The 25,925-nt window shown below is 45.5% G+C and overlaps 1 protein-coding gene across 2 annotated transcripts; it reads right to left on the bottom strand.

The window, feature by feature from the left end:
• Positions 1 to 1,159: 1,159 nt before the first annotated feature.
• Positions 1,160 to 15,843, bottom strand: LOC144138404 (uncharacterized). Of its 2 annotated transcripts, none has more exons than XM_077670671.1 (10): positions 15,586 to 15,843; positions 15,046 to 15,092; positions 13,270 to 13,308; positions 12,020 to 12,055; positions 9,655 to 9,751; positions 7,104 to 7,246; positions 4,596 to 4,643; positions 4,472 to 4,507; positions 3,259 to 3,452; positions 1,160 to 1,463 (listed from the first exon to the last, which is right to left on the bottom strand). In XM_077670671.1, exons 1-10 carry the CDS (start codon positions 15,647 to 15,649, stop codon positions 1,460 to 1,462), a joined length of 708 nt encoding a protein of 235 aa, XP_077526797.1. In that variant the 5' UTR covers positions 15,650 to 15,843; the 3' UTR covers positions 1,160 to 1,459. The 2 variants fall into 2 exon arrangements, with proteins under 2 accessions (XP_077526797.1, XP_077526796.1); XM_077670670.1 differs by having other exon boundaries at positions 3,263 to 3,452.
• Positions 15,844 to 25,925: the final 10,082 nt, after the last annotated feature.

Below are 25,925 nucleotides of genomic sequence, written 5' to 3'. Positions count from 1 at the left end.
ACAGTTTTGTTGATGTGGAGGCAATGCAAAATGGGAATAACAACGCTTTTCATACCGTAGAAGTTATTGAACTGCAGTAGTCATTGAAAGGCGATGTCGGTAGGAAAATAAGCATATCAATTGGATTGGTAGTTGAATTAACAAAATGTGGTGACATTCTCTGCCATCGTGTTACGATTTGTGTCATAGTAAAGACAATAAATGACAAAATATAGCGCGTAAATACATATCACATGTATGTCCATATGATACTTTTCCTGCTGTTCCGCCGTTTCCCGGTCGTGATGTTCCTCCATCAATACCGCCCGACTGCCTCGATCGGCTCGCGACGCGTTCCCGGCAGAGCTCGGCGTATTCAACGTGGAATACAGCAGGAGCTATTCGGAGTCGGACACGTCCCCCGGCTGTAAGGGTTGATATGTACAGCATCTGGAGCAGCCACAGGGATCAGAAGTTGGCTTTGTCTTTGTTTTCAGTTTTTCATGAACGAGAATGTCCTCAAAACTGCAGGTTCCGTGCCTCCAGGCGACTTAAGGCGACCGAAACCGCATGCCAGCCTGGCATGAAACATTTCTTGGGGTGGGGGGGGGGGGGATGCACAGGCCCGTTGTGCCCCCCTTTTGGCTACGCCGCCGTCCGAGACCAATCTAAACAGACTTGTTACATTAGTTGACTTTGAGACAGAACTCGCCCAATGAGCCATCTCTCTTACCCTTGGCTTTTCTTTCGTCTACTCTTACGTCATTTCAGGTTTTACACCGAGGCCCCTTTTATGTGTCAAATGTAATCTCACAAGTGGCGGCTGTGGGTGAACTCAATCAATTACAACCCTTTGTTTCATCCCAATTCCGGTGAACCAACGCTTTCACATCAATAGGAACCTGACTTGCCCTCTTTTATAAGCTTTTGTCATTGGTTATTCCCGCAATATTTCTTTTTACTTGTCTACGACACACCGGAAACCCCGAAGACCTCCTCATCATGTGCTGGATTCCCTTGAAACAGTTGGCTTAGACGCTTCTCAAGCCAGACAACAGCAAACATAGGCGACGGGAGATAAGACGGGACACACGCACCTGGCTGGGGTGCAGTCACGACACGGCACCATATTTTATCCGTAGCCAGACGCGTGAACAAGGAACTCAACAATCACGCGAAGTGCAAGAATTTGCAATTTTTATTGCGTGTTCTCAGAGCACATTTAGGCGTGCAATCTCTGGCCTTCCTTGGCCTGTCCTTGTCAAAAATGAGGTAGACACAGGGGGAGGTACGATTTGGTCTTGAGGGTATCTTCATTGAATGCTGAATGTCCCAGTCCTCACGTCCGTGGAGTCTCGTCTTGGCTTGCGTAGGTGAGTGGGTGTGACTCAAGGTTGTTCACAGAAGATGCTGGCGGGAAGGCTTTTCTGATGTTACGCGAAAAGGTTTGCGGGTTCATTTAGCTTTTTTCGCCTAGCGGTTACCTGCATTATAAGAAAAGTTCATCTTCGTTAGGTGAATGAAACGCAATGTACGGGAACGCCACCTGTATCCTTACCCGTGTGTTTGAGAAGCTCTGGTCAATATGGGTACGAATGTTAAAAAAACAGCACGTCGGTACACCGAAAGGCGGCAAAGTTCCCTTAGTTCGACATAATACGCTTTAACGACCCCGCAAAAATGGACTTGAATACGCTTACCCTGTCTTGATGCAAAAAAATTTAGAGCTCTTTCACTGCAGTGACGGTATGGATCGAATAGAGACATACACGTAACCTAATTGGAATTAATTTTTGAATTCATCCTTATTAATTTTTGTTATGGTATAATGTTGATAAAACGAAAAGTACAGCCATTTTCTCTAGCCACACTCCCTCCGTTAACAGCTGTGGGTTGATAGTAGACGTGAGTTCTGTAACGTTTGCAGCTTCACGGTGAGCTGATTATAAAAAGTAACTTAAACTTGGGGTAATGGCAGAGTTGTCTTACCGGCCAATTTTAGTGTGCTTTGTTTTCAAGATTTCCACAGTACAATACGAGCTATAAAGCATTTTACCCGAGCTCTGGAGCGAGAGCATGCGATTGTTTGTGGACGCGACCCGATAGACGCACGCATGTTTGGTCAGAACCGAGCGAAAGACAGCTTCGCTGAAGAAAAAAACACGGCGCCGCCTGAATAAAAGAGAGATTGTCCCCTTATCCCAGCTCGCACCTTACTTTCTTGATCATGAGATTAAGATGTGTCCCTGAATCAATTACAGAAAGATGAAGGAGAAGTTACAGAAGCCAGACGTTGCTGTCGGCTAGGCCAAACATTTAGCGCCCTCTATGACCTGATCTCGCTTTCAGGGGCTTCCCTTTTTCAAAACTAAGAAGTTGCATGGGCGCCCTAAAGGGACAGACAACCGATTTTTGGGGAGTGCATGTCGTCTAGCCCGTGTGAAAGCCAGTGTTTTATATACCGGAGTAACCACAACAAATATCTAAATGAACAGGCGGAAACAATTTTGTTTTTGCGCTAAAATTTCGGAAGTCTGAAAGGTGGCGACACCTAGTGTCCAAACGTGACAGTACATTACGTGTTCGAACAACTCCGTCGATTTCAGCGCGTGATTCAAAAGCCGCATGAAGGAATAGGAAAAGCTGCGCATTATTGTTGTTTACGCCGTGGACAAGTTTTTAAATACCTCTTTTAATCTCATGCGCAGTTAAAAGTGTGTTGCCGATAGGCTGACTGTCATGGTTGCCAGCATTCCTTTTGTTGGTACATGAACGGCTAGTAGATCTGAAAATTCCGATTTCTAAAGTTCTAGGGCACTATGAGCAAAACCACTTCGTGTTAAGGTGTTTTAAATGGTGCCCTTTCATTTCGGATAAATAAAAAAAAACACTCGACAAAAATCAGGCATCTGTTCCTTTTAACCTGTGTAGGGCCGCGGACAGGAAATGAAATCTCTAATAAAAGGAGTCTTCTTCTACAAGGACCACGGCTGAAAATAACAACAAAAAAACTACTGGATGTTCTTCTAACCCCCACTCTGTACGAAATTTTGCTCTAAAGTTAACAACATCAGGCGGCTATGCAAACTAAATTCTTCAAGCTCCCACCAATATTTTTTTACTAAATTGAGATATCTTTTAGCGTTTACTTGCCACCACGGGTGGAGCATGGGTGAGTGCCAAATTTTTCTTCGTATTCATATCTGAATCAGTGTTGCCGGGTGGCGTTCCCCTTCCCCTCAAAATGGTAAGTTGTCGTCAGCGGGTACTTCTACTCACGTACAAGAAACCACAGATCCAAGCAGGCTGTCGGTGAGCGAATTCACAGTTCTGGTGATGCCACGGGTGAGAAATCTGAACGGCAGCAGATCCGTGAACGCTGCCAGAGACGACTGGAGGATCTCTACCAGCGGACACACCAGGCTTTTCACAAGGTCCAGTTGCAACCCCTCAGGAGCGCCGCCCAGAATGCACTGCGTAAGGTAACGAACATACAAATTGACGCTTGTTGTTCCTGCTTGAGCAAAATACACTTGTTTGGATTATTTTGTTAGCAGTTCGCTGCCTCTTTTATGCCGCAAGGCTAAGGCTAGCAGAAACTTTTGTTCAAGTAGTAGTAGTAGTAGTAGTAGTAGTAGTAGTAGTAGTAGTAGTAGTAGTAGTAGTAGTAGTAGTAGTAGTAGTAGTAGTAGTAGCTGTAGTAGTAGTAATAGTAGTAGTAGTAATAGTAGCAGAGGTAGTAGTAGTGGTGGTGTTAGTAGTAGTAGTAGTAGTAGCTGTTGTTGTTGTATGTGCATGTACAAATTGTTGGTTCCCCAAAAGACACACGCATGACCACCGTTCAAACAAATTCAGGGTTATCCCCTCCTTCGAATGAATTGGCATAAATTGATTGGGAGGACAACGGAGAAATACTTAGTCTCAATGACATTTTTACTAGTGTAATAGGGGGGAAATCAAACTGAAACGTGGTAAATTTTGAACCATTCACAGTTTGCTATGCTTTCGCTTTAGCAACTAAGCTAACACAGAAGGTGTTACAAAAAGAATAAAAATTTTGTGTTATATACGAGTGAGTCGAGATAACTGCACAAATTAATATTGAAGGTATCAAGCAGGAAAAAATTTAATTGGCATGACGTAGGCACTGACGGGCGCACAGACCGTTTCCTCGCTGGACCCAAGGATGCGTCCCATTCTGTAGTCTAAATCCATATGTCCCACCAATTTTTGCCCCGCAGTTCGACCCTCCACAACTTCTGGCTGCTAGTCTTGGTGGCTGCACTGCTTTGGGAGTGATGGGTTCAATTTATTTCATCCAGAGTATTAGTAATTACTACACGTTGTCTTAAAATTCCAGAATCTGTTGGTCAGGTTGCTCGATGCGAGTCTTTCCTTGCTATGACTGTTCTGTAGGTCAAAGTGCACTCTACTTTATCACATAGCAGAAAATTCCGTCTCAGTGACTGGTTACACGAATAAGGATACTCACGGCGATTGCGCTGAATAATTCATTTAGAATTGGATCCTGGAACAAAAGCAACACCATCGTTAGTACGGGACAATATGGACAACACAATCCCGTTCCTCCTCAAGATGCAAACTCCAGGCCTTACCGTGACTTTCTGCCCTTCGGCGCAGAACAGAAGAGTTGTGTTCAGGCACTGGAAGAAATTAAAAGAATAGTAGTAGTACATCTTTTATTGAAACGGTGTACCGCTCTGTGCAGGGTAAGGGATAGGGGAAAGGGGGTAAAAGCACTGGGGCAGTAGTGCAGTTCTTGGCTTTCACTGCGTAACTTCTTGTTCATGCTCATAAGTACGAGTAACATCCCTGGCACAAGAAGAAGAAGTTGAAGAAGAAGAAGAAGAAGAAGAAGAAGAAGAAGAAGAAGAAGAAGAAGAAGAAGAAGAAGAAGAAGAAGAAGAAGAAGAAGAAGATTTATTCCAAAATAGATAACAAAACTGTGAATCACGCATCTGGGTCCTCAGCCCACAAGGCTTGTACGGACCCATTACAAAATGTTATTTGAACACAATTTCTTCAGGATAGCTTAGATAAACAATAACACTCTGTATAGGGTAGGAGTATAATACTACAAGTATAATAGAATAATAGAAGTATAATCAGAAGTATTCACTCTTTCTACGCTTGCTTCTTATTAAAGGGGTCATGACGACGCAAAACTTTGTTTAATTTGAAAGAACTAGGCTTAAGTATCTTACTAAGTTCCATTACAGCCTTGAAATACGTTTTTTAACAAAAAAAACGCTAGTATTGAAACACTTTCATATTTAGCGCTACTGCGACATGTTATGGGAATGAGCGACGTCAAATGGGTCATCACTAAAACCCAACGTTCAGTGTGTTAACCGCATGTTAGCGTTCAATTGACACGATCAAACGGAACTAGAGTCCCCACTTCAATCACCAAGTTATTTGTCTTAGTGATGGGTTAGTTCGGCTACCGCCAATCACACAAACAATATTCTGTGACGTCACACAAAAGTTGCCGCAAAGTGTTTAGGGAGTCGCCACTGCTTCGCGTGTTTTCTTTAGTGTCTTCGTTACGCTTTTCGAAGTTTGCGATAAAATTGGTATCATTGTAACCCGGACAAAGCAATTTTTCGAATGATCCAAACTCGGAGCAATTTCGCATTTTCCCAACCGGCCGCGCCCTCTCTGAGCACGCGCAGTGGCGCCGGTCGGCTACCGGGAACCGTACCGGGACAACTTCTCTGCTCTTCTACACCTCTCGAGTCCCTACTATCGCACCGACGATACCGATTTTCGACTGACGTTGTGTGGCTGTGCCGTGCATTACCAACCGCTTGGCCTGCATCGCGAAGTTCCGTTTTCGTCTGAGCCGCGTAGCCATGTCCAATTTACGTGTCTACAAAGCAAGTTACTTGGAGTTTGGCTTTGTCAATATTAGCGGCAAACCGTTATGCGTTTTGTGCGGTGAAGTACTTGCTCAAACCTGCATGGTGCCAACTAAGTTGACGTATTCATTTGCCCCTTTAAGGCACAAGTTAACAGTCTGAGGGTATATTGAAATATTTCTCTTTGGTGCGTTATATGTATTTAAAAACCGCTCTGATATATCGTTGCAATCAACTGTCAGCCATCCGCCCTGGACGCACTCAAGGACATTTCAAAGTACTTCTGCATTCGTTTAGCCTTCTTTGGAGTTTTCCTCTCGCAGTCGTTTCCCTCTCATCAACTGGCATCGAAACCTTATTAAAAAAAACTAATTCGGGATTACCTATTGCTACAAGCGCGGCCGCAGTGCACGCTCACTCTGTCTGTGTGCTGTTGTGGCTGCAGACCGTCAAAAAATTGACATCTTCACGGTGCACAGTATTTGATTGATTGCAGTGTGTAACGCACCGACGCAAGGCAGGCGATGAGGCGCGACATAGTGGAGGGCTCCGGTTTAATTTTGACCACCTGCAGGGGATTTTTAACGTGCGCCGAAATCTCGTACACAAGGGCGTTTTTGCTTTTCGCCTTCATCAGAAAAGCGGCCGCCGCGGCCGGGAATCCGAACCCGCGACCTCGTGCTCAGCAGCGGAACGCCTTAGCCACTGAGTCAGTTGTACACACAAGCGAAACGCGCTTTATTGCTTCTTAGACATTTCTTTTTTTTTAATGGATTATGTCACTGAGCAATCGCATTACTAAAAAAAGAAGGACTGAAGTGCCTTCCAGGATTGTAAAGCTACGGCAGAGATAGAGTTTCCTAGAACAAGACACTCTAGTTAGGATACTTCGAGTCTGCAAGCGAAGTCCGAAAAACTGAGTCATTTGTCGGCGGAACAGCGGAATTTATCCAACCGCTGCTATTTTGACGGGTGTCGCTACCAATGCCAGCGCCAGCTAATCCCTTTAGCGTTACGCTGTGGAGCAGGCTTCCTTATTCTAACGCGCCCCACTGAGCGGGGATATACCGACGGGCAGCAGTGGCAGGGGGTAGACGCAATTACGGGCACACAATACACTGCCACTTTAAAAGGCATTCAACCCAGCTAGTAAAGTACACCGAGCTAAGAAAAGCCGGTCAGCCCAGAACTAAAAACAAGGGTGCGTTGACTGATCACTTGCAGGTGGAACATGTCTCTCACCTTGCCAATTTTGAAGACGCTGGGCAGGCTTATTTGCAGAGGCTCCCCGCACGCCAGATTTCCCGGGCTGAACCGTCCGCAAGTGAACAGGGATATTCCAAGAGGATTGCACAAAATGTTCGACAAACCTCCGATGTCAGCCGCTGAGGGAAAAAAAATGGTTCCATGTGAGTTATTGCTTTACACCATAAATCCCTCCCCCCCCCCCCCCCCGGGTCCGTAAGCAGTCATAGGCTCCAGGGTTGGTTCTAGTAATCTTAGAATGTTATGACTCCTGATAACAGTTATTTGATGCAAGCATTAAACGAGCCACAACGACAAAATACAACTTCGGCTTCAGTATCTCACTCGGCTCCACCCCAGCCACGAAAGGAGTTCTATAACCAAAAAAGAAAGAGCAAGAACTCATGAAAAACTGAAATGTCGCTCAAAAAATGAAGTAATATAAACAGGAGTGACGCCATATGGGTCAGCACTAACAGATAATTTTAAGTGTGGTAATTGCACGTTAGCGTACCAAGAATGCTTACAAGGGAAACCAGAGGCGCCATTACAATCGCTCAGTCATGTATCTTAGCGGTGGGTTAGTTTGGCGGCCGCCTATCGCACAAAGAAGGTTCTGTAACGTCACACAAAAGTTTCCAGAAAGTGGCGAGGAAGTCGCCACTGCTGTATCTGTTTTCCTTAAGGTCTCCTTTTTTTTTTTTTTTTGAAGTTTGCGATAGAATTAGTACCATTGTTATCGATACAAAGCAGTCTTTCTAATGAGGAAAGGTAGTGTTTTGTCTTCATGGCGTCTTTACGAAAGTACACAATGCTAGTTTGTTTTAACTATTGGTTTCGGCTCCACTCTACGGTCTTCCCGTCTTTATGTTTCGGTTGTAACTAAGGCGTACGTTGATGTAGAGACATTTATCCGTGCTGCAACCTCTTCTGATACATATACAATGACGTCGTGTTAGTTTACCCCATATTAACAGAGTTCTTTCAGCAATTCAGGCATTACAAGTCTAACGAAATTCGCGCTGTTAAATGCACCGTCGCTTCACCACAAATCCTCTAAATGACATATAACTGTAAAACTTTTCATAACTTTTTCGCTGGGAACACTTTTCTAGAGCGTCCACTCTCCGTGCTGGGACACCTTAATATGATGTCTACCGTAAGCTACTCGAAAGTCGATGTATGGCCCATTTGGGCTTGTCGCACTGTTGGCAGAGGCACGGGAAAATTAAACGGGAATAATAAAATATAAGCTGGAACGCACAAATTTGTTTCTTTCCCGGCAAATTATGACATAAGTACAATGAATCATCCGCGCATTTAAAATACTAATATATTCGTGTCCACGCTTCGTCCGCCCATAGCTGTGCACGCGTGCAAATACGGGGCATTCCATTCCGACAGAGTAATATTCACCGATGCCTGATGGTAGAGTTAGTCAAATAAGGGATATGAATGAATGAATGAATGAATGAATGAATGAATGAATGAATCAATCAATCAATCAATCAATCAATCAATCAATCAATCAATCAATCAATCAATCAATCAATCAATCAATCAATCAATCAATCAATCAATCAATCAATCAATCAATCAATCAATCAATCAATCAATCAATCGCAGTCGACCAACTAGTCATTTTTTTAATGCACAGTGACTTCATATGGCGCTCAAATTTCCCGTCCCCATACGTAGTCATCCGCCAACGACTAAACCATGAAGCCGCAATGACTTTCTCGCTTCATTCGATTTTTCTTGCAGGCTGCGCACAAAGCAGCCGCGCACTATCGCAGCAATGGTAAAGGCTGCCTGCCAAAAGCTGAAAGATGCACCATTCAGTTTACAACTACATTATTCTTTCCCCAGAGATTTTAACAAATGAGCTCTATCGTCGCCTTGTTCTTATTATCGATGAAACCAAAATCAGCTTTCCTCTTAACTTCTTTACTTACAACCAGCCCCCACCATTTCTTACCTGAATAATTTTTGTATAACTTTTCGAATTCAGCCTATTGTGAACTACGTACGAAGGATGCACTCTTTTCAATTGCTTTCGTTATGAGTGACTCTTTTTTTTTCTTGAGCCCTGCCAAGTGAGGGTTTCCGGGCCACTGTCAAGCTGTATTTAGCAGCTTTTAGCCCGGACGACCTTCGTTTCTTCTGGAGAAAATGAAGATTATCTTATCTTATCTTATTATTATTCACACTGAGCAGTTTAACAAATTTTCATACGTATTCTTTTTTTCGTCATGAGCTGCAGTATATGAGCTTGTTGCATGGGACATAGGCCTCGTTTTAACGTTCCCGTCACTTTGAAGCTGCTAAGATGGTGCGTATTTTATTTAGGGGCGTTCATCCTCAGAGAAATACGAAGTTGTATTAGGCCTTTAGCGTTTTTTAAACCCGTAGTATGGGACCTATGACCATCTGAATTGAAGATACAATGACTATTTACGCTTGAACGACTCGCACTTCGCCCAACAGCAGTGCAAATTGGCGTCATTGAACCTTTTTGAGCTCTCCATTGAAGTAGACGTGTACTCACACAGGCCGAGTCTTGAGACGACGACTTCCAGCAGCCCGACCACGTTGTAGAGTAAGGAAACAGGGTTGGCGACTTCTGGCAATATCTGAAGCACGCACTGTTGGCCACGAGAGGTACGGCACGTATTGTCGTCGGGCATAACAACAAAGCTTCGAGGACGCGTAAGGTCCCCTTATTAGTTTTAATGGGAAAGCAATAATGTACAGTTATGGAAAAATGGAGCGCCATTAAGAAAATATGAACGAGAATTCAGAAAAAGCGCGATTTCTTTCAATGCAATCCAAATTGACGGGTGGCTTAACAACCTTTACAAGCTAAGAAATGGGGCCATCCAGATGTACAAGTAGCGCGGAATTATTTGACCTCCACGAAGAGTATTTATCAATTTTGCGTGTTCTGGTTCAGATTTTCGTGTTGTGAAACTGGAGCGAGCACGCCGTCGAGTGCTCGCTCCAGTTTTGCGCCGCAAGCAGGCGCGTAGACAGTTGGGGATCGGGGCCAGAACAGCTCCCGAAATTTTCTTAGGGCTGCATTTATTCCCGCCTTTCGGGTTTTGTTCTCCCCTGCTATGTACACATCGCATTGATAACTTTAAATGTAAAAACGAACATGAGATGGCCGTTGGTTTCTCGACAAAAAATGGTTCTGCTTAGCCAAGTGTGCACTTGTGTGTTTGTTGATTTTACCAGTGAACAAAAGAACTAACCTTGTTGCTTTATTAAAGCATAAAAATGACTGTTATTGTTTGGGTGCAGGATAGCTCTTTTTATTTTTTATTACCGATGGTGTATAACACCCCTCGAAAAAATATTTCTGGCTAATGGTGGCTGATGCGCTGCTGGGGAAAGTCAGCGGAACCTGTTCTTAATATTACGAATGCCAGCCCCGAACACTGTGCTGACAACCGCAGTTGTACCTCTGATTTCCACACGGCTCTGCGCTGGTCCATGCGTTGCGTAGCAGCGCGGCCCTCTACTTGTGTTTTCATAATGGCGAAGCTCGTGCTATGGAACGCTTCGCAGTCGCGTGGTAACCATTTATCAGCTTCCTAGCGAGACGCCGACGTTTACGCCGGATTTTTAAGTGCGAATGCACTTCTTAAGCGAGCCTAAAGCGTCCGCCGCCGTCCGCATAGCAACAGCTGCGGGTGCGCGCGCTCCTCGTCTTCCTTGGCAACGGGGGGAGATGGGCGCGCGCTTCCTGGCCGCTGACATGGCACATACCCACGTGGGGGATTGGCCAGGAATCGGGCGTGAGAAGGGCTAATGCACCCGCTTAAAGGAGTACTGACACGAAATTTCAAAGCTGAGATCCGCTCTAGCAATCAAGTACAACGACAACACAAATAGGTGTCTGTGAATAAATGCATCTTTCTTTCTTTGTAGTTGTGTGTGTGTGTGTGATCTCTCTTTCGCGAACATTACCGAACCGCGCAAATTCAACTCGTGCATTCGCACTTTCACATTCTTCCCCTCGGGGAAATGCGGGGAATTTTTTTTGCCCAATAAAGCATTAAATGATTTCCCTTCAAAAAGGAATTAGAATGCGATGGATATCTTTCGATACGTTATTATGCCCTGTAGAAAGGTGGGACGTTCGAACTCTCCCGGAAAATGCTGCAGAAGATGCACGGTTACAATCACATCGTTTTATGGGAACATTTGCTCGTGAGTGTGGGCGGATGTAAGTTATAGTATAGCTTGGGAAAACGGCGTTTTATTGAGGTGTCAGGCATAGAAACTTGTCTGCCTTTCATTTGAAGTTAAGAAAATTAAAATAGAAACTGTCAGGATGAAAAATTGACGACATAAGTCGACAAACAAAAAGGAACTGCGTTAGAACGGTGGTTTCGGCTAGTTGATGCATACTGAAATTTCCCTGAAGGTGCATGCAAACAAAAAGGAATAAGCGTCGCATCCTTCCCTATTTGTATCTGCCTACCGCTATTCGAATTGAAAATTGTGTTGGTGAAAGGAACAAAACAAGAGAATCACTGCATGTGTAAACAAGAGAATCACAGAATAGGTAGGAGCACAGCTCTTCTGATAGTTCCTCTGGCTGCTGTAAGTTCATTACTCTCCGCCCGTAACTAATCTGCATACTTCATTTAAAAACGTTATTATTTCGTAAGCGGGTCAATCAGCATTCTATTACGTTAGCCCCCTTTTGCACATGATGGCCTGGAATGCATCATCCAAGCATCAGGCACAACATTGAAAACAGATAGGTAAGTAAGAGAAAATTGTGATGGAGAATACGGTCCCATGCCTCTAACTATACGTTACAGTCGTTCACGGCTACTGCGATACGTTTACGGTGATTGTTGTACGTAACCAATCTTGAGCGAAGAAAGCAGATGACTCACCCGCAAAATCTTAGCCAGGTCCGGTATCAGCCCAGGCTGAAATAATAGAAAACCGGATACGCTCAAAATGCATTCACGCACCATGAAACAATAGCATAAGTTGGTTTAAAGTATAGCAAAGCAATGCTTGTCCTCCCGGATGCTGCTTCACGTTTGATGCAGCGGCTGAAGGTTCTCAGAGAACACATACTTTCAGACAGGGGACAAATTTCGGTTCAGGTGTATCGTCTTGGCACCTCGGAACCCAAATTGAAGCGACCTTGCAACATCCTAACTTTTTTTGTAAATTCTTGATCATTTCACAACGTAATCAACAAACACACCCAGTACTTGTAATACGGGGTCACGAAGTACCTCTGACAGAAATTGTTGCTCTATGCCAAATCGGATAACTTAGAAACTTGCTCAGAAGATTTTTCTCTCTTTCGCGGTCTCAGATTTCTTCGACCGCTGCAATGACTTCATTACAGCGGTTTAACGGCTATGGGCCGGCTTTCTTTCAGTTTCAGCAGTAAACGCATTCGATAGACACTTAAAAAAGCTGCAAAAGCAAAGCAGAATGGTAGGTGGATATGGTGCGACGAGCAAATCACGCAGTGCCGCTCCGTGCTGGCGAGAAGTGTACCTTTTGCGGTGCTTCCGGACGCGAAGGTAAGAGTGAAACCGCTTATCGAAAGTGTTGCAACGCTTTAACTCTTTCCTTCGCGTCTTGAAGCACCGCAAAAGGTACAGTTATCGCCAGCACGGAGCGGCACTCCGTGATTTGCTCGCCGCACCAGATACGCTTTCCGTTTCTGCTTTGTTTTTGTGGCTTTTTCTTAAAGTTGCTATCGAAATGCGTTCATGGCTGCAACTGAAGGAAAACCGGCCAATGTCCGCTAAATGGCCTTAGGGACGTATTTCGAGCCGTAGATGAATGTGAGGACGGGGAAAGAAAGAAAAATCCTTTGAGCGAGTTTCCAAGTTATCCGATGGGCATAGAGCCGTAATTTTTGGCTCGGGTATTTTGCGACCCCTTATATCTAAGTACTGGGTGTGTTGGGTGACTTCTTTCTGCGAGCATTTAAGATTTCAAAAAGAGTTGAAGAAATTGTTGCAGGGTCCCTTCAAACTAAAGCAGTCTCTTGCACACATGCACTACACCATGAAATTTGCATGCATTTCATTACGAGTACTTCAGACGAATTCATTGCTAAGCGAAGTACGGAGCAACCCCCACGCGGAAGTTTGCACAGAAGCTTAAGACTTACCGATGTGTCGGGGCAAGCTCTCAAGGTCGTGCCAAGACACTGCAGACAAAACGAAGGAATTTTATGAAGCCCAGAATCTCCATTTCAGTAACAAATGTTTCTTGAGACAGACCTCCCACTTGCCAGAGGCTATTTTAAAATAAAGAAAAATTCTGGAAACTCTCAAGTGAACTGTCGGAAGGATACGTAAGCCGGCCTGCGGTCCAACGAGTCACTTTAAAAGTGGCTTCCCTGCTACATCCGAATTCAAAGCGGAAAATACATTTTCGTGGTCCGTATAAGTAGTCTGATATCAAAGTGTAAAGCCCTATTGTTATTTAATTGTTGTTATTGAATGCTTTCATAAACCGATAAACCGGCTGTAGCGCTGTACAGATACGTAGCGTTGTAAAACGAGTCTCTTTGGAGTCCGACTCACTAGCATGCACAAATGCATTGCGGCAAAACGTCTTAGGCGAAATGCAGGGACGTCATATGAAGATATGAAATCCCCAGGGCCTCTCATTAATGGTATTTCCGTATGTGGGTAGAGCGCGCAACATCAAGCCCTAAAAACAAATACGCAGGTTTTCTAGCGGAGTCAGCAACGAAGTGCCTACGCATTGGAAACATCAACTCGCGGAAGAAAAAAAAAAAAAAACAAGTGCCGCGCATACGGGTCATTGCGCGATGACAATTTCAAATGAATGTGTTGTATTGTAAAAGAGGATGTTCGCCTAAAATCACGTGGTGCAAATTATTAGACACTTTTCTTAGCAATAATTATTTAGTGTGTGGGCAATCACTTTTAACTGCATGCACCGGCCTCAATTACTGGTCAAATGCAAAATGTTGTGTGTCTGCGTTCCCAAGTGGATAACTTGTTTGAAGTGCGCTTTGGTGGGACGTTGCAAAAGAACGTAGGTAATTGTAGTGAAAGCCGCTGTTTGGAAGACCGGCAAAGATTCGACATCCTAACGTTTAAAAAACGAGAAACAAAGTAGTACTAATTTTTTTTTCGGGGTATACATATTAACAATTCTTTGCTTACCCGTGTCTGATTAAAATATTTTTTTCCCAAATAATCAGGTGATTTTACAAAGTTCATGCACTCTTTTTTATCCCTCTCCTAAACGCTGTCTTTGTAACGCACTTATCCTAATCTAATAACGCGTTTTTGTTTCGACAAAACATTATCTCCATATAATGCTTATTCGCATTCAATTACAAGTTATTTTTGCGACTTACTTTTAAATTATACGATGAGTTGTGTTCGTGGAAGACGAATGACGAACTGCTGATAGTAAATTTCATGCTTAGCCGAGAAACCGTGTCGGCAAAACCCGCCAGTTCGAGTAACCTACCGCATCACTTTATACAACGCCAACTTTCAACACAGGGCTACAGAAGTAGCAGGCGTTTAATGTGCATTTGTAAAAACGTTAAAGTACAATATGAGACACTGTGTCATGCGGACAATTTTATATGTATCTTAAACGACCGTGTGCCAGAAGATTTCCGGCTGTCATCTCGACGCCATATGAGCAAAAAAGAATATGTTCTGACTGATAACAATAAATGCATTGGACCAAGTTTAAATGTTGATTGTGTTGGAGCCTTTCTGTACCCTTAGCGGTTATTTACAAGCTATCCTTCTATATTTTCGAGCATCGTTAGGCGCATGACTAGTCTACCATTTCTACTAACTTCACCGCTCCTTCATATTTGCATAGTCTCAGATCCTTCGTACCATGGACAAACCCTTCGTACGTATGAACACGTCAAGAACATGCTTACCTCCCCAAGACCTAAAACGTTGGGCAAAGTCACGTTGATGCATTGGCCTGCAAACACAGAAAAAATAGTTTTTATAGTGATATTCGCCTTTTCGAAGCCCAGAAAAGGGAGCATAATAACGACTAGGAGACTCCGAAATTGCCATTTTGTTGAATAAATTCTCAAAGTATTTTAGTACCTCGCAGTCAGGATTGATTACAGGTTCTGTGGTTGAATTCCTCCGAAAACTTATCCTAGTCCTTAAGCAAGAAATAAACTTACGATGCCAATAGCTTTAATTAATTGATGATCAAACTTTCCTCGGAAAGAGATATGAAACCCAGGCGCTTCAAAGCAAAGAAAATTTCTCGAATGTGTACCCACTCGGCCCTTTGTTCATGGCTCTATATGGGCTGCCCAGCAAATGTGTTAAAAACTAAAATCGAAAGTTTCGTGATAGTTTCGAAAGAAATAGCTTACTGTGGCTAGAAGAAATTGCCTTTTTTACACTGGCCCTATTCAATAGATTGAATATTACTGTCATAGTGAAGCATTCCTTACCATTTACAATGGGAAGAAGGGCGACTCCGAAGAACAGAAGAGCGTAAGACGTTGAACGGATCATAGTGCAGGCTGAGGACTGACGGGAATCTTAGCGAACAACTAATGTCTCGATATGCTTTGTTTCTGGTATAAAAACGACCTGATCGGTCGAATAAATGTACAGATAACGCGGTGTAGCCAACATTGGTGGCAAATCGCAGTCTCTGAAGGCCCGTAAGCAAAGATTGCTTGAGTGGGAGGCGTAGGGTCGCAGGGTCGCTGCTGCTTGTATTTATACCTGACTTTAACCGGATTGTTTTTCGGGGGCTTGACGGATGCTGTCAGCATTGCCGTCCCAGCAACGCAGCAGTACCATCTACGGCGCATGCCCCGTGCCAAAACAAAGCGTCCTTCTTGGGCACGTGGCTTCAGCTTTCTCACAAGAACCGGACGCTGATTGTTTTTCCAAAACGATTGACAGATGCCGTCAGCATTGCTACCTCAGGCTCCAGGTGGGGCAACCACTCTACGCCAATGGTTTCCACCGGGACACGTGGCTGCGGTGTGACGTCAACAATGCGTCGATACCGGCGGAAACGCTTCGACAGGTTGAGCCCGGAACCATAGGTGTGCACGGCATAGCTTCACCGCATGGACTCTAACAATGTGACAATTGTCGTCGTGGCGGTTTTTTTTTTTTTTTGCTTTTTTTTCGCGTGACGAAATGTCATGTCGGTGTCTATGCCTGTGCGGAAAGATTGTCAACAATTCCTCCCGGAACTCGGAAAGCCTCAGCGGTCGCTGAGAATGTCAGGTGTGTATAACAATGCGGGTATTCCGTCGTCTCTTTTTTTTTTACCGGTGAGGTGTTTTGAAGGACAGTGAAGCGAACGAACTGTGACGATAATGTTGTGAGTCGGTTAATAAACTCTGCCTGGCGTAACTGCGACATAGTTTCCCAAAGCGTATTTATGGCGGCGGGAATTCCAATGGTCTATGGTAAATAAGCCAGCGACAAAGGAAGCCAGCGACAATCTTACACGCATTATCACGGAGTGTGCAGTAGAAGTCGGGGGAACGATGGCTAGACAGCATACTGGAAAGCTTTCCCAGGAGTCGAAAGATCTCATTAGGAAACAGCAAACCATGACAATCTCCACCCCAGCTGACAGAATAGAACTAGCGGGGCTTTCGAAGTTAATCAATAAGCGTAAGACAGCTGACATACGGAAGTATAATATGGAGAGGATCGAATATGCTGTAAAGAACGGAGGCAGCCTAAAAGCAGTGAAGAGGCGTCTAGGCGTGGGGAAAATCAGATGTATGCATTTAAAGACAAGCAAGGCAATGTCAAAACAAATAGGGCTAAAATATTTATAGTAGCCAAGGAGTTCTATAAAGATCTTTACAGTAGCCGGGATATCCAGGATAATGTCGCACGAGAAAGTAGTTCATAAGAGATAGAAATCCCACCACTAACGACCCAAGAAGTAAGGAATGCTTTAAAGAAATGAAAGGGGGCAAAGCACCTAGTGAAGATCAAATAACAGCAGACCTCTTGATTGATGGCGGGCAAATTGTATTAGCAAAACTGGCAAACCTGTACACGCAATGCCTAATGACCGCAAGTGTACCGGAATCTTGGAAGAACGCGAACATCATCCTAATCCATAAGAAAGGTGACATGAAGGGCTTGAAAAATTACAGGCCGATCAGCTTACTGTCAGCCGTCTACAAGGTACTTACCAAGGCAATCGCTAACACAATTTCTGCCACCTTAGATTTCAGTCAACCTAAAGAACAAGCAGGGTTCCGTTAAGGCTATTGAACAATGTACCATATTCACACGATCAATCCGGTGATCGATAAGTGCGTGGAGTATACTCAACCCCTATATATAGCCTTCATATATTATGAGAAAGCATTTGACTACGTCGAAACCTCAGCAGTCATTCAGGCATTGCGGAATCAGGGTGTAGACGAGCATTACGTAAGAATACTAGAGGATATTTACAATGGGTCCGCAGCTACCATCATCCTCCATAAGGAGAACGCTAAAATCCCTATAAGGAAGGGCGTCAGACAAGGAGACACAATCTCTCCAATGTTATTCGCGGCATGTTTACAAGAAGTATTCAGAACATTGGATTGGGAACAGGTGGGAGTAAGAGTTAATGGAGAATACCTCAGTAACCTCACATTTGCTGATGACGTTGCCTTGCTAAGTAACTCGGGGGACGAATTGAAAAGCATGCACTGGACAAACAGAGTAGAACCGTGGGCCTGAAAATTAATATGCAGAAAATAAAGTAATGATCAATAACCTCGGGACAGCACAGCGGTTTGAGATAGGTGGCGGGGCAGTGGAGGTGGTAAGCGAATCTATCATATCTACTTATGCCAAGTTGTGACCCCGGATCCCAACCATGAGGCAGAGATGATTGGAAGGATAAAAATGGGGTGGAGTGCATTCGGCAGGCATTGTCAGATAATGAATGGCAGCCTACCATTGTCCCTTCAGAAGAAAGAGTATGACAGCTGCATCTTACCGGTACTTACCCACGGGGCAGAAACTTGGAGGCTCACTAAGACGGTTCAACTTAAATCAAGGACGACTGAGCGACCAATGGAACAGAAGATGATAGGTGTAACATTAAGGTACAAGAAGAGAGCGGAGTGGGTCAGGGAACAAACGCGTGTTAAGGACATATTAGTAGAAATTAAGAAGAAGAAATGGACGTGGGCAGGGCATGTAATGCGAAGGCAAGATAACCGTTGGTCATTAAGGGTAACAGAGTGGATCCCTAGAGAAGGCAAACGTGGCAGGGGGCGGCAGAAAGATAGACGGGTAGATGAGATCAAGAAGTTTGCGGGGATAAATTGGTCGCAGTTAGCACAGGACCGGGGTAATTGGAGATTAATGGGAGAGGCCTTTCCCCTGCAGTAGGCGTAGATAGGCTGGTGATGATCATGGGGATGATGATGAGGGTGATTATGATGATGGTGGCGGTATTATTATTATGAGGAAGAGGAGGACGACGACGACGACGACGACGACGATGATGATGATGATGACGAGAATGATAAATAAAACAGACCCAACAACCGGCTATGCAATTAAATGCTCACGTTACTCACGAGCTTTCAAAGGCATGAGCCATTTTTTTTCGTTCGGTTGCTTTAGTGAAGGGCTTCGAAGGGCCATTACCTCAATGGCAACCTTTCTGGCAGTACGTGGCCTCGAAATATCAGCGGAGAAGTCTGCTGCGATAGCCTTCACCAGGCGTGATATCTCCCGGTATCTTTTTAAACTCGGAGGCGTTCCTATCTCTTACGTTGACAGCCACAAATTTCTAGGAGTGACTTTTGACAAGAACATGACGTGGTCCCCTCATATACGGCAACTGAGGCACAAGCTTGAGGGGTACGCATCGATCCTCCGCATGATCTCCAGCAGTGCGGGAGATTTCTCAGTGGAGTCTCTCATCAGGCTCTGCAATGCACTGTGCGAGGGATTGCTTCGCTACAGCTTACCTGCCCTCGAGCCTCTCACAAAGACCAACTCACGGCTTATAGAAGGCCTACACTGCTTCGTGTGTGCCTTGGGGTGCCTAAAAATACTTCAACTTTTGGGACTCTCAGGGAAAGTAGGCGCCTCTCTCCAACGGTTCTCTGCCAGCGAGAACTCCTTCGTGCATACTTGCGGTTTGTGACGAGGACTGTCGACCATGCGCTGGCTTGTGACTCGGAAGCCGAGGTACGTGTATTATTACCACCAGTGTATCAGAGCCCACCAGAGCATACCAAGCCACCATGGATATTTGCATCCTGGAAAATAACACTAGCTGTTCCCGGCATCCAGAGCAAAGCTAAGTTGCCTCTGCCTTCTCTGAAGTTCTTTTCATTGGAGCACGTTGCTACTACTTACCAAAATTACACTCAGATTTTCACGGATGGATCGGTGATGGATACGTCATCTACCATCGGAATATGAATCCCATCAACCAGCACAAAAATTACCGCAAAACTAGGTCACAAAACTTCGTCGATGGTTACTGAACTTACGGCCCTGCGTGCGGCATTGCAACACATTTTAACTGCTCCAGTTCAGGCATGGCCAATCTTCACCAACTCTCGAGCAGCCCTTCAGCACCTCATGTTGCTGCCACAAGAGCAGTTTGCTCAAGAAATTAATGGCCTGCACACGCAGGCAATAAACAACCACCACGTCGTTGTTCTGCAGTGGCTTCCATCTCACTGCGGTGTGGCTGGCAACGACGAAGCCGACAGAGCTGCTGCATCAGCGCATTTCAGCCCAATTATTACTCCAGTGCCTTTCACAAGGCGCGACGGAGCGACTCCGGCGTCATCGCTTGCCAAGAGTTCTCAGCGACTGCTGTGGATCGGCCCAAATAAGACCTACGATCCGTTGCACACAATAGACCCAGAGTGCCGATTTCGGATGGCAAGCGGTCTGTGCAAGCGAGATGAAGCTGTCCTGCATCGAATACGACTGAATTTGGCTTACACTAAGCATTTCCTTTTAAAACTTCGTCGAGCTTCCTCCCCTCTGTGCCCTACCTGTACAGTTCGCGAGCACCTGAAACACGTTCTCTGTGCATGTCCTCGCTACGAACTTGAGCGTACCATGGCTAAGCTTTCTCTGGTCCTGCCCGCGTCCGCCCAGATCTCTTACAGGCACCTCCTTCTGTCTTCTGTAAATATGTCACCTCTATCCTCTGTCTCTCCTCTCTATGAATCTGTCATCCTCTGCCCCAACCCCCACACCAGCAGCCGTTCCACCGTCCACCCCTAGGTGTGACAATTTACGCCTGCTGGTGGTCCTTCCTTTCCTTTTCCTTGACAATAAATTCATTCATTCATTCTACTTGTGCCCTGGCTTACAACCGGCATGGCAAGTCGCGTAACAAAAGTGCTCGTGACGTTCCTCCGGAGCACTGGACTTGTGAGTGAGCTATGAACTCTCAGACAAATGGCTATATCGCCTGATTGTGTGTGTGCTGTATGTGGGCGTCTGTGTGGTTGAGTATTCATGTGTAAGTGAGAGTTTTGGTATATTTTCATCACACCTTCACCCCCATTTGGTGTAGCAAGTCGGGCGCCCAGCCCGGCTGACCTCACTTGCCCATTAAAGATGTTTCTCTCTCTCTCTCTCTACAACTTAGGGGGGGGGGGTGGAAATACTGCTCGAATGAAGTCGAACGAAAACGTAGACAAAAAAAAAGAAGTATATTTTTCAAGAAACACTTTCCGCTACCGAAGCAGCATGAAGGCTGGCAGCTTTGAACTGTAACTTAATCCTGCTATCAGCCCCTTTCGTCAGATTTCCATTGCCTAATTGCGGACCGCCTCTAACCAAGTTAATTTTCTACACCTTATTTTTCCGCGGAACAGATTTCATGATAGGTTCGGCCTAAATGAAAGGACGAAACGAACTATGAGCATTCAAGTTGGCTGAGAGCTATAGAGAGAGGTAAAGAGATATATATGGAATGTTTTTATGCTGACAATTGCTATGAGGCTGCCAGTGCTGGCAGGGCGGTGCGACATGGGATTGCGACAGAACATTGCGCTATAAAAAAACCACATGACAAAACAGCACCGACAATACAGCACGACGTAAAAACTGCACGCAATAATGCTTGTAGCCACGTTAAATATGTAAATGGTTGCCCATCTAGGCATTCCCAAAAAGGGGGCTGTTTTCTCACTGTGTTGCTTTGTCGCTGTGCATTTTTGTCGCGTGCTATTTCGACACCACCCCATGGGGCATATGTTTCTTCATAATTCCTCCCCTCTTGTCCGTGTTGTCTTCTATGTTTCTTTCTCCTCGTATCCGTCTTGATTTTAAAGCAAAGCTTTACTACTCTCGTCCAGCGGTTTTGCCGCGAATGCGCAAGTTCACCTCTTGACCGCAGACACACCCCCTACGACGCACCCCTTGCAGAGCATCACGTGACTCGCTGGACCCTTTTCTGGTGCTGCGCACAAGGCCTTGCTTTCCGTCGTTCTGCTCAACCGAGCGCCGCCGGTCGTGGTGTGCACACAGCTGATAGGCAGCCGACCAACCCCGCATCCTCCCACGCATGCGCCGCCGGGTCATCTCGGGCTACGTGACTCATCTTGGACTCGGGGAAGAGGACCGCCGCGTTCGCCAAGAATGAAAGCGAGGCCGGGCCTCCTTCTGTGAGAGTTGCATGGGACCGAACGGCTTTGAGCCGTAATCGGCCATACAGCTGCATGACAGGATAATCAAGCGAAACCAACACTCAAAAAGACCAAGTCAAGTTTTACTTGGCATATATTTTATCTGAGCTGAGAAGGTTATCTGAGGTAAGCCGCAGCCATATTTAGTAAGATTTTTTTTTATTATTACCGGCCAGGCTGCCGGAATTATACGTCACATGGGTAATAATGACGTAAGGTCCCCACGCCAAAGAAGTAAGTTAGCAATTAGACAAAATATTTGTTAATTTATCGGCACTTTTTTCTTTGTTATTCCTGTTTGGAGGTAAATGTGTATGTATACCAGCTAAGCTGGCACAATCGGATATATAGGAACAATAGAAGCAACTTTACAAACATGTCTGGCTCAGGAGAAGTGGTCAGTTCTAAAAGGGAACGCCGCGAGCTCCACGAAGCGGGCGAAGCGTGCCTGAGGACAGCGCGGTACTTACGCTTCTCTCCGACAACGCTTCCAATTTCTAACGCTTAGAGAGTGCTATCCCCCGGACACGGACCGAGGAGTTGGCTCTCTCTGGAGGCGAAGAAAATGATTAGAACAAATTGACCTCGAGGGGCGTGGCCACACGGTGACCATGCCTGACAGTTTGACGGTGGGTGTATTTTGAGTCACTGCCCAGGTGGATGCCTCGAGGAGGTAACAAGTAGTACTCTGTGGGGTGGCTTTCATGCACTGTTTTTACTTAAAGCGCGGACAGGATTGTTACGCGTAGTTAATAACCAAACGAATAAAATCGCTTGATGGGCGATTTTTAATCACTCAGGGTAACTACAGCTCAAGAGAAGACATTGACAGGAGAGGCAGGTCTGCATGCATCGCGTCGCGATGCGTGCTCGCCTTCTAACTCTATGCTGTTTTGGGGGGCTGGTGCTACAATGAAACGGAAAGGATAGACGGTCCGGCGAAGGCGCTCATTTCACACGCCTTCATTTTGTAAGCCAGTGGGAATGGTACAGGCTGGTCTGATGGCACTCTTCAAATTCGAAAGGTTTAGAACAATATGTGCATCGCCACTGTCATCATCGTCGCCGTCGTAGTCGTCATGATCATGATTATAATCATCATCCTCACACCGTGTTATGCCGACTGCAATAGGAAGTCCACTATCGAATTCATTCTGTGCCGTCCTTTCTTTTCCCTTTTGTAATATGTTTACGATTACCCCTCCCACACACCCCCGCGCATGCCCGTGCGCTCACACGCACACACACGAACGCAAGTGAATACGCACGAACGCATACGAACGTGCACGCACACGCACGCGTACACCCACACGCAGACTCGTGTGGGATCTGATTGGATTTGAATCCAGGTCTCCACAGCCTAACGTCCTACCTACCTCTGAGCTATCTCCACATGTTGCCAGCAATGGAACATGGTTGTTGTTGTTCCTTTCTTAATCACAAGAAAATGGACTCATCATACCGCGTCTCCACCTCCTTATGGTCCATACTGCCAGATGACCGTATTTGCCACTCTCGACCCCCTAGTCTGGCACTGCACCGCGTTTTGACTGTACCGGCCCATCCTCCACAACGCTATTTCTCCCGATGCCACTCAACATGACCCTCCATTTGAAGACCCAAATTTTATTACAGCCCTTGGGCTCATCGGAGTAGAGAGTGGGCTCTCAAGACTAGTCCGGACTGGGGTCCTCCCCGGTCGTAGAAATGGTCCTATAATATATGATCTACCTTAGCCTGGGCTCCACTGATTGAAGGGAACTCCTGTGTGGCCTTTCAACAACAACAGCAACAACGTCTTAGTGGAACACATCCATTTAGGGGATTGATAAGGCTCCAAGAACTTCGAGGGCCAATGTTCTCGGTTCACAAAATTAAAACTATGAATTTGAAACGCAAGGGTTGTACAATAGTGCATGCCGCGTGGCACCTGAACGTGGTGGCAATGTAAGTAGAACACTGAGCACCATTCCCGCACAATCCTGAATCTAGGGAAGCTGCGGCGTGTTCCAGTCTGCTTTCTGACGTACTTCGCGCCGTAGGACGAAGAAACAAAAGCAAAGAAAGAGAAGCAAATACAATGTGGCAGTAAAGGATTAATATAGCACTAAAGAAGTTGTCAATACGTATCGCGAGGCTTTCGCCATCAAAGCACGAAAGCAGATTTAGGTGCCCCTGAGTCTTTTTTATTGTTCTTTGTATTACGTAACTACTTACGCCGTGTAGGGCGAAATACGAAAGGCGGTCAACATTTCCTGCGTTTTTTTTTTCGGTTAAGAAACGTCTTTTGTGGCTGAAATGAGGCTGAGCAGTGGTTTATTGCGCTAGTTCTTCTAAATTACGCCAGTTTGTATTTTACGTTGCCGGCCCGTTCAGGCTGTAGCTTGAAGCAATCGATATGCGTGGAGCTGCGCCCTTCGACCAGTTTCACTGCACACAATGTTATAAGTCCCGATACAACTTTTGACGCCATCAAAAAGAGAGCACATTTATAAGAACTAAATGAACTTGTGTAAGCAGGCGTTTCGAACCGAGGAATGAGAGGAAATAAGCGATCGACGGTAGCGTGAAGAGAGTCGCCTGAGGCGGCATTGATTCGGTTGTCGGTTTCTTCCGACACGCGTGGCAGCTTGACAGGCGGGGACATTTTTCACCCCCGTCGACGCCCGCTTTGGAGTGGATGCCCGGAGGAAGCTATTACGGCACCAGCAGCACTGCAAAGAAAAGGCAGCCAGCCGGCGTGTGCCTTTCTGTTCGTGCGGAATGGTCGAACACAGGGTACTTTTTGTTCCTCTTTGCCCCCTCGGGGCGTCGACCATATTATACGTCGGAATCCTGGATAAAGAAAAAAAGTTCATCAAGCAATGGAGGTTACGGTTGCCCTTTCAAAAATAAATTTGTAACAACCCCCAGCACTACTCTGTGGAAGGCGGTACGGCCGAGCATAGCTGCGCAAAAAAAAACTTGAAAGAGAATGGGTGTTTTCCCCAGAACCCATGCAAGTGTAACACTGGCGCTAGTGCGCTTCTTAAAGGGCGGGGTTGTGAAGGTAGCAAACACGCCAGAGGAATTCGAGCGCACAACTGGTGCCGGTACAAAGCATACACAATGAAAAAAATCATGCACACCTCCGTCTAACGACGACAATAACTGAACGCGAAGCTTTCTAATGATGGATTACTTAGTTGGCCAATCCCACAATGCGAGTGTGTGATACTCTGGAGGTACGCACCGCTTTTTCTACAAAACCCACAGCAAATCTCGGGGGTGCACTCCGTAGGCCTAACGTTTGGGTTTGGGACTATCGAACATTTGCTTAGTGCTTGTCCAAAGTACTCTAGTGAGCGAATGAACCTTGAGGCAGCATTAATACTACACTTGGACACGCCCTCTGTCCGAACAAAAGATTTTGGGCACGTGGGCTGACAACAGGAAGCAAAGCCTAGCCGTTAAAGCCCTGCTTACATTTTCTGGTGACTCCTCTTTGGATTCTCGCCTCTAGGTTGCGACAAAATTGAACAGACTGCGAAATAATGTCTTAGCAGTTTCTTTTTTTTTTTCATGGACGATAGTCATGTGCTGAAAAGTGAACTGTAGTCATCTGATTCAGCACCCCGTTGTACGTGAGACGCTTATTGGTTTTACTGCTTGTACATAGTTCATTTGTCGCTTTCATTGTCATTTCCCATACCTTCCATATTCATTCCTTTCTCTTTCTGTCCCCAGTACCCTCCCCCCAGAGGGAAGTAGCAGGCCCAAGATCAATTTCTCAGGCCAACCTCTTCTCCTTTTCAATAAACATTTACTCTCTTTTTGGGGTGTACGGCGTTAAGTGGTACCTGCTACTTGGCGTTCGCTTCGATTTTGTCGAAATGGAGAAGTCGAATAGACGCCGGTTGCATGACGCGAGGGACCCAGGTTCGATTCCCGCCACGGGGAGCTTTGTTTTTCTTTCACTTCACCCACGATCATTCATCATCATCATCAGAGAAAGTTGGCTTTCCTGCAGGGCGTATTGTCGTACCACGGCATAAGTCAGGACCCTAAAGCTTCGTTTTAAAATATTGTGAACCATTCCATTCTGTGACCAGCGTAGCTTTCTAGCACATGACGTAGAGAGGACACGGGAT

This window comes from Haemaphysalis longicornis, unplaced genomic scaffold (genome assembly GCF_048455015.1).
Source record: "Haemaphysalis longicornis isolate Haplotype H1 unplaced genomic scaffold, Haemaphysalis longicornis Haplotype H1 scaffold_5, whole genome shotgun sequence".
NCBI lineage: Eukaryota > Metazoa > Arthropoda > Arachnida > Ixodida > Ixodidae > Haemaphysalis > Haemaphysalis longicornis.
Note: the sequence above shows the minus strand (reverse complement) of the source record. Positions and strands in the feature narration are given on the sequence as shown.

What these genes read in the sequence shown, in the direction of transcription:
- LOC144138404 (XM_077670670.1), bottom strand. Translation starts at nt 15,649, where the DNA reads ATGATCCGTTCAACGTCTTACGCTCTTCTGTTCTTCGGAGTCGCCCTT. An exon ending in ACCTGGCTAAGATTTTGCGG is followed by an intron (nt 9,752 to 12,019) that starts GTGAGTCATCTG and finishes CGTGGCCAACAG; the next exon opens with TGCGTGCTTCAGATATTGCC. An exon ending in CGTCTCAAGACTCGGCCTGT is followed by an intron (nt 7,247 to 9,654) that starts GTGAGTACACGT and finishes TTTTTCCCTCAG; the next exon opens with CGGCTGACATCGGAGGTTTG.